The sequence below is a fragment of the Neomonachus schauinslandi genome, chromosome 6, assembly GCF_002201575.2.
Source record: "Neomonachus schauinslandi chromosome 6, ASM220157v2, whole genome shotgun sequence".
Taxonomy (NCBI): Eukaryota; Metazoa; Chordata; class Mammalia; order Carnivora; family Phocidae; genus Neomonachus; species Neomonachus schauinslandi.
The window spans coordinates 48,708,199-48,722,197 of NC_058408.1; the positions used below are offsets into that span (position 1 = coordinate 48,708,199).

The following is a 13,999-nucleotide window of genomic DNA, read 5'->3' on the forward strand; positions in this document are numbered from 1 at the left end:
TACTTCTACGTTGACAATCAAGAGCTAAATCAAAATAGTGGCTAGGGTTAACTATACTTCAATTAAAAAAAAATTAGAAGCTGCTAGAAATTTCACTTTAGCTTCAGGCCTGCATGTTATTACGTGAGAAATGGGATGAAACAGAATATGGCATTAGTCCTGTGACCTCCAGCTCCTACCAGGTGGGTAGGGGTCAAAAGCCAAACTGTTGGTGGGTCCTTCTCTGAAATGAGTAATAAAAACTCAATGTATCACAGAGAAAATGTTAAGAAAAAAGAGAGAGAGATCTCACTTCACATATCTATTTTTATTTTATTGGGCTGTATCACAATCTCCGCGCAAAACAGTTAGCCCTGAGGGGCAGAGAGATCAAGAACATTCCAAAAGTGGTCAGAGGCAGTCTCCCTAGCCTGGTGGAAGCACCGTCTCTAGAACCTCCCCCATCCCAGGACAATGCTCTTAATTAGCCGCACCACATTTCCCAGAGAACAAAAGCTCCCCAGCCCTCACCGGAAAAGCTTTTCCAGGAGATATCTCATTGGGGAAGCGCCAGGCCCACAATAGGGAGAGGAGAACATACAGGCTGTTCTGAGCTCTGCAAAGAGACACAAACTGTGGATTCTCTAGGGAGTCGCAGAGGTTAGGGGCACATTTTATTTCCACGTGACAAGCATGTGCTTCACATACCCCGAGGTGGCCAACTTCAGAGGGCCCCTTCCCTCCTCCCTCTCCCTCAGCCACTAGCTGGGGTTGGGAACCTCTGGGGTGGCAAAATAAATGGGAATAATCTTTAGAACTGAGCATCTGCAGGAGCAGTACGGAAGGAACAGGGAGTTTATTTCAGGTGACAGACATCGAGCAGGCCCCTATTTTTTCCTGAGACTATAATAATATTTCTGGAATGGGGATGCTTGAATCATATGTCTCTTCATATCACTGTGTGGGAAGTCTCAGTTATGAGCCCGACAATTGAAGAGAGGGGGTGCTTGTGGGACTTGGGGAGGCATGCAAAGAGTCTAGAAGCTGGGGGTGGGAGAGGAACCAGGTGCCAGCAGAGAAGGCAGTTAAGTGGGAACGTGCGCCTCACCTGAGCCCGTCTGGGGAAGAAAAAGCATAGGGCTGAGAAGTCTTCTCTCCACAGCTTTGCTCCCCCCATTGAATGTGTTTTTTGAAAAACACAGAGGAAAAAAAAAAAAACTCGTTGAAGTGCCTCTTCCTGAGTAAGTCCACTGTCAGGAAAGGAAAATCCAAACGCTCAAATATTCTATTTTTGTGCCCAAGGCTCCTGGCCCTGCACACAGACCCTTCCTTACTCTGAAGGAAAGGAAACTGGGCGCGAGGCCTGCTGTCTCCATGGAGGCCGGAATTGAGGAACTGTGTTACTCGAAGGCCTGTTCTCCACAAGGCCTCCATTTTAGGAAATGAGGAGAGGGCACAGGATGCCTGGGATGGGCATGAGGGCGGAGTTGGTAGGAAAGGAAAAAAGTGCCTCTCTGGTGATTCTCTAGGCAAACAATCGTGGAGCTAGACTTTAATTGGAAAGTTCAGTCAGCTGCATTAGTATTCTGCTTCTTGGGGGTGTCCTGGGGGTTTACTGCCTTCACCTGTCTCTGGGCTACCAGGTAGATAAGGATGGGAGGCCTGGTTAAGAGGTCTACGGTTTGATGTGTGGGCCAAGTGAAAGTACTAAGTCAGTAATAAGAGCAATAAAACAGCAGTTATGCAGGTAGATAAGGCCTCTCTTTGTTTAGTTCACATCAATTTTGTGCATCGATTCGAAGGGTTGTTGTTTTCCCTCTGGATTGCCTTGAACCAGTTCGGTGGTGGTGCTTAGGGCGTCCAACCTAGGAAATGGGGTTCAACCCACTCCTCTCAGTCCAGGGAGGCCTTGCCCCCCTCCCCACTTCGCCAGAGATGGCCTTTTGTGAGGACCCTCCAATATGTGACAGTCACATCTCTTGGGCTATTTCTGCCTCCTCTGTTATCTGGCCTGCAAGGTCGACCTTAAAAAGCGACCTCCGTGTTTAAAGGGTTTTCCTGGGAAGCTGGTGATTGAGGATGGAGGAAGGAAACGAGAAAGTTCCAATTAAAGAGACGGATGCCTCTGGCTTCGCTAGCTTATTAATACACTGAGGTAGCCCTGACCCTGGCTGGCACAGGCAGAGCCCCCTAAAAGGCAGATCTGGTCACAGCACTAACCCAGCTCACAACCCTTCCATGGCTCCCCAGTGCCCTTAGGGTAACCCTGGATGTCCCCAAGTGGAGTTACAAGGCTGCTCTGCGTGAGCTGGCACCTGCTTGCCCTGTGCCCCACCCCGCCCGCATTCCCTGTCCACCCCCTTCAGTTCCACTGAATTTCTTTCAGTTCCTCAAATGTGGTCTGCTTCCCCTCTTCCCCGACCTCCAAACGTGCCTCTTCTTGCTACTCCTAACTCATCCTTAAGTTGTTGCATTGAACATTTCTACCCCAGGGGAGCCATCCTTCACCCCCCCTTAGGTTTCTCTAGGAGCTTGCACAGACCTCCCCCTTAACCTGTCACTTACACACTACTTTGTAATTACGTGTCTCTCTGTCTGTCTCTCCTACTGGCTTGTAAACACCTGAGGGCAGCAGTGAGGTGTCTGTCTTGCCCACCATTGTCTTCCCAGTGCATGTCTAGTGCCCAGCACATGCTGGTGGCCCGCGAGTATTTGTTGACTATGTGGGCATTGCGCCAGTCGGACGACAGAAGGCCCATTGGCCCTTCCCATGTTTGCATTTGCCATGTTTATTCAAGTCCCTGCTGAGACACAAGGAAGGGCCCCAAATTAGAAAGGCATGCTGCAGTTGGGCGGCCCTGACCTCCCCTCTTCCTTCCCTCTCCCGTCCCACCTTCTCCATGATGCCTTCCCAAGGATCCTGGGTCTCTCGAAGTTCTCCCAGCCAGCTTAGGGCCCCTCATGGAGCTCCTGGTTTGTGTCTAGACTGGCACTGGTCTCAGTTACTGATTGGTTCTATTTTTTATTAATTTGAAAATTAATTTAATATTAATTAGAAATATTTTTCAGCGAGTTCATATTTATGCCTTATCTTCCCCCCATTTCTCTCGAGAGTAGGAAGAATGTCTTCTTTTATCAGTCCTTTCTTTATACCTCCTGTTGGGGTAGCTTTGTAAATATTTAATGAGTAATCCTAGGATGACTTGAAGTCTCATTTTTCTTTACAAGTTGGGTTTATTACAGCCCCACGGTGGAAGTGCATGCTAGATGTATTTGGTGATGTGGCAATTGGACGAAGTTTCTTAAAGGAAGCTGTGTTTCCAGGTTGGGCTTGGAAATTGCAGCCCAGAACTATGTGTAGCCCTGGTCGGTTGGCAGGAGCAGAGAGCCCACAGCCTGGGAGAAATGTTATTCCAGGGTGCCCTCTAGTGATCCAAGGCACCACTAGGTCAGAAAGCCAGGGCCAGAGGCTCTTGAACTCAGGCAGGAGGCAGAATCATGGTGGGATCTGATAAAACTAGAGATGCCAGGATGCCAAGCCAGCGGGGAGACCAGTCCTTCTAATCAGCATCTTCAGGGATTGGATGCACGGTCTTCAGATCACACAGTGAAATACCAACTAGGTGATGCCCATCAGAGTAAATGTTCCAGATATGTAGTCTGAGGATACCCAGTGTCATTCCTCTGCTTATGGGGATGGATCACCGACTCCTTGCTCACAGCTTAAGTGTGGACCTCAGTGAGAAAGAGAGAGACACAGAGGCGCCTGGGTCTCTGGTATAAAGTACAGTCTAGGACACACAAGAGCAGGAAGCAGCATTTTTAGCTGGACCATTGAGCAAATGGTTTAGAAAGGATTGTGTTACCTTCGCTCTCTCTCTTTTAAAAAATATTTTATTTATTTATTTGACAGAGAGAGAGAGAGAGAGAAAGCACAAGCAGGGGGAGCAGCAGAGGGAGAGGGAGAAGCAGGCTCCCCGCTGGGCAGGGAGCCCAATGTGGGGCTCGATCCTAGAATCCTGGGATTATGACCTGAGCCGAAGGCAGTCGCCTAACCAACTGAGCCACCCAGGCGCCCCTGTGTTACCTTCTCTTGATGCCTATTCTCCAGTCGAATGGAGAGAAACCCTTCTTCTCTTTTTGTGCACTTCCTGGCAATGGGCACCTGGTTTCTATTGAACACACTTTCCACGGCCAACACTATGTTAGAATGTTCCCACATATCATCTGTGGAAGTCCCTGGAATCATCCCAAGTGAGGCATTCCTTATGCCATAGAAGCAGAGAGAAGGATTAAAATGTTTGTTGAACCTTGAATGGTGATAAATGACTCTGATTTGCAGCCTAATACTCAAGTCTAATTATTTTATGTGCGTTTTCATGTACCAATAGCACCTAATGAATTAAGTTAAATGGTAAAACCACATTTATTGAGTGTCCACTATGTGTCTGGACACCGTGTTGGGCTGTGGAAATATAAAGGAGGTAAGGCCGAGTGCCAACCCCACCAGGCTCAGAGCTTAGAGGGGACACTACCTCTGATGCGGTGTAATGATTACCCTACCGGAAATACGGACCCAGGGCTAGGATAGCACAGGATGATTACGTCTCTCCATGGGAACCAGTTGATAGAGAGAAATGCTATCACAGATCCACTCTAATATTCTAATAATTGATGAACATTAGTATTTTTCATGAGGGATTGGGTAAAACCATGTCATTCATTTTCAAATTATCTTGGACAAAAGAGTTATCAAATCTCTCTTCTCACAAATAACCGTATTTTCTTTCACACCCCCAGCTCCGTTATTATAATCTTTAAAACAAAACATGAGGTGCTGGCGGCCTGACGCCATCTGATTTCAGTCCTGCTCATTTGCTTGTCTGGAAAACTTTAAGCAGAGGCTCACCGAGCCCTTAATGAGAAAGCTCATTAGAAAGCCGTCTGAAATGGGGAAACAAATTACACGCACAACACAGTCCCCTCTTTCCTCCTCATTTCCTTCTCCTCGTGTCGCGGGGTTAGAAATGACAAGGCGAAGTGAGTCATCAGGTCGAAACAAAGTGCTGCCGAATGGGTCGGTCTTTACCTTGTTGCTTCATTGCAGCACTAAAACGTTGCCCAAACAGCAGGAGGGCCTCGAGCACGTAATGACGGCCTTGGTAAAGCCTTTGATAGTGTCTATTTGGGTGGAACTTGAGCTTGTAATTGGCGATGCACACATTGCCTGATTTCCGAGCCTCTCCCTAGAAAGCTGGTTTATTCCTGGTGAAGGGGGAAGTTTCCGTCCTTCCAGGTGTATCTCTGAAGGTTTCCTCAGGAGGATTTTTTCAGGGTGGTAGTGGTCGCATTCAGGGCTGGCCCAGCTGCAAAGGGTCTCATTAAGTCCCTCCCTCCCCTTCTCAGATCAGGAGTTTCTCGAATGAGGATAGACTTCCTGCCTCCTGGCTTGAAAGGAAGTGAGGGCAGTGACTGTCCACTGGGAGGAAGAAATGGGAGGTGGCTTGTTGGTTTTTTTTTTTTTTCTTCTTCTCTTATCCTGGAGTTTGCAAAAGGAAGGCGACAAACACCAAACAATTCTTCCACACCTGGTAGCAACACACTGTTTGTGGGGAAAAGGAAATCCTTCCTGCCACCTTGTCCGCTGAGTTCTAGAATTTGCTGGGGTTGAAGCGCTTATAATGAAATACTTGCAATGTGGCTCTTTTCTGTGCCAAGGTGGAGACACTGACAACTTCTTTAAAGTCAGAAGACGAGGGTCCATCCCATACTCGCTGTTTGGCTCTTTCTAATTTTTTATTCTCTTTTATTTTTTTTTAAGTAGGCTCCACGCCCAGCGTGGGGATTGAACTCTCACGACCCTGAGATCAAGAGTGGCAAGCTCTATCGACTGAGCCAGCCAGGTGCCCCCTAGAGGTTTGACTCGTGAGAATTTTTAAAACACCTTTAAACTGAAGCGTCTATCATGTGCCAGGCCCTGTGCCAGGCACTGCGAATGCAAAAATGGAGAAGTCAATGACTCCATCCTGAACTTGTTCGTAATCTCCTGGGGAACATGGACGCACAAACAGTCTCAACACAACGTGATCTATGCTTTACTGAAGCTATGGAAGAGTGGCCAAGAAGGCAAGAAGAGGGGACTGTACATGTTCCTGAGGTGGGGGAGAAGAGCAAGAAGGTGAGAGATGGGGACACTGCGGTGAGGGAGGCCCCACAGATCAGGAGCTGGAGCAGGATTTTGAAGATGAAAAGAGAGTTCATGTAGAGAGAGAGAGAGAAGGTTGGTAGAAGGAACCCTTGGTAGAAAGGGCAAGACTGAGAAGGAGTGGGCTAAGTGGGAGGGAACGGGAGAGACTGGATCCAAATGCTGTTGGAGGCTCATGATGATGGAGACTGACTTGCCTCCATTGGACTGATCGGACTCGGCAGATGGGACATCAGTGGTGACTGTAACAAGAACAACTTCAGGGCACTTAGGGGAAGATCCCAGAGGAGAATGAATGGAAGGAGAGCAACGGAGCTGTCTTCTTTGCCCGGCTGGGGGTGGGGGGAGGAGATGAATAGGGTGTTGGCTGGAGAGGGATGAGGGATGAAGGAAGGTCTTGGTTGTTTTGGTCTGTAATTGAAACTTGGGCATGATTCTCTACCCCAGGGCAGGAGGCAGTGGAGAGAGATGGGATTAAATAGGGTTAATTCCTACCTTGTAGTCCTGAGGATTAAATGAGATCCCCCTAGGCCAGCCCTTTGTGTAAAGAGATATACACATGTGAAATATGATTATCCTGCTATTGAAATAAAACCTCCACGCAGCACAAGGCTGCCGAGTTGGGCAAAATCTCCCTTATCTCCCTTATCACTTGGCGGCTCTGATAGGCCAATCTCCCTCTCCATAGCCTTTTTGTGTGCGCACTGCTTTCCTATTTCCTCTTGCCACCACTTTAGACCCAGAGCCCAAGAATGAATTGAGCCCTCCTTGACATTTCTTCCTGCCAACAACACAACTCGCCAGTTCCCTTGGATCACAACAGGAAGCTGGGGGCTGATAAGTGAGAAGCATTAAGGGAGGGGCACGAGCCTTCTTATTGTTAGGAGGTGGGGCTCCTGTCCAGACCTCTTGGAAACTTGCTTTGTCAGTCGATCAGCTTTTCATCAGATAACACTGGAGCTACCTGGGTTATCTGGGCTCTGAAGTAGATTGTCCCCTCATGGACACCAGTGACCTCCTTTTTCTTCTTCATTGATGAGCTGCAAGTCCTACTTGGGCAGAGATTTTTGTCTGTTATGCTCGATGCTGTATCCCCAGTGACTAGAACAGTGCCTGGCACATGGATGGTATCTAATAAGTATGTGTAAAGTGAATGAATTCACCCATTCATTCATGCTTTCATTGACTCCGTCAAAATGAGTATGTCCTGTGCGCCAACCCACCAAACCCATCCTAGAGGAACAGACAAGTAACACTTGCTACCATTTAAAAAAATGTATATTCCGTGCCAGGCGCTTTACATGTAATAGTTCATGTAACCACAATCCCTTTACAAATGGGGACACTGAGACTCGGAAAGAAGACCCTTGGATGAGGGTATATGGCGGGGAAGTGGTGAAGTTGGAATTCCTGGCTGCCTCACTCCCAAATCTATGCCCTTTCTACACACTGCCTGCTTCTCCAGCCTCGTCTCTCAACCCATTCTCCAGCTCAAAGCCATAATTTTTGTCCTAGCTGACCACTTAAAATTTCTTGAACATGCCACATTCTCTCTCCCGCACTCTTTGCCTGGGACTCACTTAGCTGTGCCTTCTGTCTGCCGAATTCTTCCTCCTCTTTCCTCTGGGAGTCTCTCTTGAAATGAGGCTCTCCAGCTGGGGTAGCTTGACCTTCCCCTGTGCTGTCCCAGCCCCCTTTGCAGCCCTCTGTCATAGGACTTATCACAGGCATCTTTGATGCCTAATTAAGTGTGCCTCCCTCCATTAGATGGTGAGAGGTTCAAGGGCAGGGACTGTCTTCATAATAGGAGCTGCCATTTATTGAGTGCTGCCATGTACCCTCTTACCTTGCTAAATTCTCAACCACCACCCCAGGTGGGGATTACTATGCTTGCCTTCCATATGAGGATATGGCAGCCCAGAGAGGTTAAATAGTTTCCCATGGTCCCAATAAGTAAGGAGCTAAGTCCAGACTGACACACAGGTGCTTGTGATTTCAAGGCCCCAATTCTTTTCACTTTGCTATGCTAGTATCAGAACCATCCACGATGCTCACAGCTCAGCTGCTGGGATAGAAAGACAGATAAACACTACCTGAACAATGAGATTAGCAAGCGAATACAGGTTTATAACAAAGTTCTCTGGGGAAAACATATGGAAGGGAAGAATTTGTTCTCTCTGGGGGAGGAGGGGTTGGAAAAGCTTCATAAAGTTGCCAGAATGCTTGGGAACTTGTAAACTGGTTCCATAATTATGGTTTAAGGTGGAAAATAGATCCCGGCCTCAAAGACTGGTGATTAATTTTGGGGGCCACGACAGCCTGCGTCTGGGCCACCACTGGTTCCAAATTCGCCCATCGGGGTGCCAGGAATTTTGAACAAATGCCTGCTGGTACCTGCTGGAAGTAATGGCTGGTCACCAGGCAACCTGGTCAGCACATTGTTTCATTAAAATCTGTGTGTGTGCGTGTGTGTACTACTTCATGTAATCACAGTTTTGTTGTGGGTATTTTTTGAAGATTTTATTTATTCATTTGAGAGAGAGAGCACAAGCAGGGGGAACATCAGGCAGAGGGAGAGGCAAGCTCCCTGCTGAGCTGAGAGCCTGACATGGAGCTCCATCCCAGGACCCGAAGGCAGACGCTTAACCGACTGAGCCACCCAGGCGCCCCTGTAATCACACTTTTAATCTCACATATGATACTTTAAATGAAATCGATACATTTTCAAGCTTCCGGCTACATGCATTAGGGTAGTAACTCCTACTTCTGTGTTCCCCTCCTGCTCCTGTCTCTCAACCGCATGCATCCCCTGGAGGCTGCTGTCTCTGTATTCCCTCCTTCAGGGAATTCCTCTTTTCTAGGCTAGAACTACTGTAAAATTCCTATAAAATTAAGCTTAAGCCCACAAGCAAAGCATGGCTTTAAAATGTCTCGTACAAAAGCTTCTTTGTCTGCTCTGGAGGGGGGTGTGAGGGAGGCACAGCGGGCGGCTGGGTACCCGGATACCGATGTCGCCGCTCAGGCTTCCGGAGGCTTCTCAATAGCTCCTTTTCCTAACCGTGTGGCCTTGGGCAAGTTACTTACTTCACCTCCTTAAGCCTACATTCCTCATCCATAAACAAGTGAAAATAATAGTATACCAGGAGCAGGACAATCCTGAGGACTAATGAAATAATGCAAAAGCACCTAGTGACTGGTTTGTAACGTTACCAATAAGTGCTAGTTGTAATGATAATTATTATTACTCTTACCGATGGCAGGATGAACCAATTTGGGTGACAGTGATTTGCAACCTACGAAGTGCTATAAAAATGCAAAATATTATTATTATGGTGTCTAGTGTTGAGCGAATGCCAAAGAGCTCGGTAGAAAGAGAAGCCAACAGGAAATCAGGAAAGCCAGATCCTTTTTTTCTTTTTTTAAAGATCTTATTTATTTGAGAGAGAGAAAGAGAGCGCACATGAGCCGTGGGGGGGGGGGGGGGGCAGAGGGAGAAGGAGAAGCAGAATCCCTGCTGAGCCGGGAGCCTAATTCCAGGACCCTGGGATCATGACCTGAGTTGAAGGCAGATGCTTAACAGACTGAGCCACCCGGGCACCCCAGGAAAGCCAGATCCTAATGCTATTCTTGCCACTAACTCCGCGCCGTGACCTCGGGCGTCTCTCCCTGAGCCTCAGCTTTCTGGCTGGTAAATGAAGCAGTTTGATTAGATTATCTTGAAGAGCAATCCCAGCTCTGAAATTCTATGATTCCATGAATGTTGGAGCAAATAAGTGACATAGCATAGTTTACAGAGTTCTTGGAATAGAGTAGAAGGTCCATATGTACTATGTGTGTCCATAGCCAAAGTTGATCTCTGAGGCTGACAAGTTAACCCCAACTGCAACAATCAGAAAGAGCCATTTGGGGGAATTCAGTGAAAAGGCAAACTTCTCCGCCACAGCTCAGGAATCTTGGAGGACATCCCTGTGGCAGAAGGTAATAATTTATATCTACAATGGCAGTACAAACTAGTCGGAAGAAAGGTCAGATGATACCCAGCAGCTGTATATTTAGGCAGGGAAGTGAGTCCAAACTCTTAAAATATTTTGGTTCTGTGCCTTGGGATAGTAATGTGCTGGGAGCTCCTCCACTCAGCTTGCAGGGCTCCTTGCTTCCCAGGTTGGTAATGTACCACACACCTGCTACAGGCTAGACAGAGATATGGTGGTGAGCTCTGGGCCACTGAGACCCAGTCTCTATTCTCGGGGAGCTGACAAACTGTTGGATAAAGTATTCTAACTGTGGAGTATACTTTTACCTTTTCAGCATAGTCCTGTACAGTGGTAATATTGTTTGTATATTATTTGTCCATTATTCTGTGAAAACATAGCTGCTTGTGTATTCAGCTCTGACTTGCTTCTCCACCCTCAACCCTCTAGCAGCTTCTGGATGTTCAGTATTATCTCTTCATGTGAGTTGTACCAGAAGGAAGAGTCATCTGTTACTCTTTTACTTCCTAGGGAGCCCCTCAAACTGGTTTGCAGAGCAGCTCTGGGTTCTTTCCTCTTCTTCTCAGAGGACTGATCCGTTCAGATATCGCTGCTTGGTCTCAGTCTTCCCCAGGGCTCCAGTTTTATTCTTCCTGTCCACTCTTCCATCTTACCCTCAGTTAAAACAAAGTAATCAGAAATGATAACAAAAACTAGACAGTATGGTGTGGTGGCAGCTCCTCCATGGATAGGCTAAATATTTCTTATGCTACTATAGCAACTACCATTGACTGCCTTGTCACTTACCTTTGAAGCTCTTCGGAAATGTGAAAGTTATTTTGCATATAAATGCTTAAAATCACCTCATTTAGTTAAGATACTTTCATCTCCCTCCAAGATTCTTCTTAAAGGGACTTTTACTATTTTCTTCAGATACTGTTAGACATGTAGAATGCCGCATTGATAGATTTTCCCAAAACTCACTGATTTTCATATTCCCTGAGAATGACAAGGCTATTATAAAAACCACAATAGAAAAAATTTTTAATACTTAAAAATAGAAGACTTAATGCTTAAAGATACTTCCAATTATCTGGAAAATTGATGCTAGATAATTGAGTGCTCATTTAACAATTCGTTAGATAAACATGTATTAAATGCCTAAAAGTGTTGCATGTGCAAAGTACTTCAAACACAAAGGAGATTAAGAAATGGTTGTTACTTTCAAGGAGTTCCATTGAAAATTATATCTTGTATAAATACCTAATATTTTACAAAACATTTTCCATATGTTAACAACTCATTTCGTCCTCAGGACAATGAACCCTTGTTTCACACTTCATAAACTTGAGATTTCTTGTTGCTCACTGTTATTTGGCAACCAGAATGTTCATTTTGATTCCTGGCTTGATTTTATGTGCCCAATGACTAAGAGTTCACAGAGCAGTTCACTGGAAATAAACTTTTTTCATCTTCTCACTGTCTAGTCCTTGTTCCTTTTAGGCCTGAGTTCCCTCCTGATGGAGTCAAGGGCTAAAATGACTTTTTAGATTCTCTGGCAGTGACCTCTACTTAGCACCTGTGGTGGGGGCCTGGTTCTTGGATTCCTCTCTTACCCAAGCTTCTAGGCCATAATCTCAGAAGTTCATTGCTCCTTCATTTTTGCTATTTTCCCTTTGTTCCACCCCTGATCATTCCTTCCAGGTCATTTGCTATCTTGGACTTTTTTCCACCAAAAAAGCGAAAGAATTTAGCAATTCGGGAATGATCCTGTCTGATACTTTCACTTTATAGAGGAGGAGACTGGGGCCCACAGACATCAGTTGTAATGCCAAAGCCACACAGATAGGTGGTAGAGCTGGGCTTGAACCTGAGAGGCTATGTTCTTTGACCAGATGTCTTTTGAAGACACCAAGGGGTGTTTAAAAGCCATCTGTCAAATGAAATATTCTTCCTAGGATTACGTGCTTCTCTTATCTTGCTAATATATAAATATTTGGTTACTAGTGCAACAGAAATCTACCCAGTTTCATATTTCACAGATGATATTGTTATGTTTTTCCAGAGTATACCTGTTCACCAAGGAACTAAGTAGTCATCGAGTCAATTACTGCCGTCTGCTATGTGCCAGGCAGGATAGAGGCATCAGGAATATGAAAACCACCAGCTTTGGGCCTGCCTTTAATTGCAAGTATTCTTTGGATCTGTGTAAGATCATTCAGCGGTGGATCACTAGTAACTGTACAGTTTTAGTGTAAATAGTCCCGCAAATATGAGAAAATTAGTAACAAGAATTGAACTCCAGCAAGGTGTTGATGCAGACATTAAGGCCTTTCTTTACCTGTGCATTTAGGATTTCGCAGTGCAGAGGGACCCAAGAACCGCTATTTACATATCAAGTCTGGTTTTAAAAGTCTCCCAAATTTGTTAGTAAAATGTCAACAGAGCTTAATCTCCGCCGATCTATTCCTTTTATTTGTTTTCTTTCCTGTCCAGCGAGCTCCACCACCGGGGAGGCCGGGGCCCAAAGGGCTCAGACCCCCGGGGAAGCACGGCGCCCTGCGGGTGGGGTGACCCGGGCGCGGTCCCGGCCGCCGCCGCCCGCCCGGGTCGGGTCGCGGCCCGTGGGCGCCCCGCCGGACGCTCTTCCGCGGTCCCCGGGGCCGCGGCGGGGCCGGCGCTGTGTCCCGCGCTTCCTGCCACCTCGGGCCCCCCTCGCGCGCCGCCCTGCCCCGGGCCATGGCGGCGGTGGCTCGGGGCCGGGGCCTCCCTCGGGCGTGGCTCTGCAGGTGGGGCCCCGACTGTCCCCTGGGCCCCGAAAGGCAGCCGGGGGCCCCCCCGTAACCCGCCGCTTGCTCTGTGTTGCAGGAGGGCGGGGCCGGGCTGCGGCCGCCACTACCGCGCCGCGCTCTGCGCCCAGCTGAAGCAGCCCTTGGCCATCGAGGAGGTCGCCTCCCGCCCAGTCCGGCCTCACGAGGTAGGGTGGTGGCTGGCCTCTCCCCGGGACCCCCGACGCTCCCTTTCACTCTCCCCTCCGCCACCCCCGCCCCCGCCCCCGCCCCCGCCCCCGCGGGTTTCGGTCCTAAATGGAGTTCCCAAGTGCTCACCTAGGGGGCGACCGGGAGCCTGGAGCCCAGCTCCGTCCTGGGCCGGAAGGGCCCTTTCGGGGTTCACAAAAAGGCCACAAGTGCTGAAGGAAGATTGCTCCCCCAAACTCAAATGTAGGCCTCTTGCTGAAGGCCCCGGAGCTGTTGCCTTAGAGACAGACAATTCTGATTTGCACAGGGCTCTGCATAGCCCCTTGCAGGTTATTGGTTTAATACACAGAAATGGACCCCATCCTTGGCTTCCTCTTCAGTGTCAGCATTTAATGTTCTGTCCTCCCTCCTCCCCTAGACCAGTCCGGTAACGTCTGTCCTATAATTCTGAGTACTTGCCTTGTGCCCTCCTCTGGTGAGTGCCCTGATGTGGGGTGGGATTAGTTTAGGATTGTGGGCGTTTCCAGTGAAATGTGGAGGTCACTTTGGCTCTGCTGGGTGACCTCTCTGGTGCCACGATGTCATCTCGAATGGAGAATGAGAACCTCTGAAAGGTGAAGCAAAGCAGGGAGCCTCAGCGTCAGGGACCCCTGGTGAGAGGGGGCAAGGCGGCCGCAGCCCTGAAGTGTCACTTCCCTAGCAGGGACCCTGTTGTGAAATGGATTGTTTGAGTGAGCATATGATGGCGGCCGGTCTGCTTCCTGGGATTCATGTGCTGAAAGACGTTTATTCTTGAATCATCCTTGAGGCGAGGTGGAGTGGCTTGAGGACCTACATGCGCCATACATGTCAACAGCTGGTGCGTC

At 48.0% G+C, this 13,999-nt stretch overlaps 1 protein-coding gene across 1 annotated transcript in view; it reads left to right on the top strand.

Moving 5' to 3' along the window:
• Positions 1–12,894: 12,894 nt before the first annotated feature.
• The window catches only part of LOC110573986 (quinone oxidoreductase-like protein 2), a 37,899-nt gene continuing 36,794 nt past the window's right edge, over positions 12,895–13,999 (top strand). Inside the window, exons 1-2 of the mRNA XM_021682605.2 lie at positions 12,895–12,944; positions 13,024–13,132. Coding sequence (XP_021538280.1) covers positions 12,895–12,944; positions 13,024–13,132 — 159 coding nt within the window. The remainder of the gene's footprint in view (positions 12,945–13,023; positions 13,133–13,999) is intronic.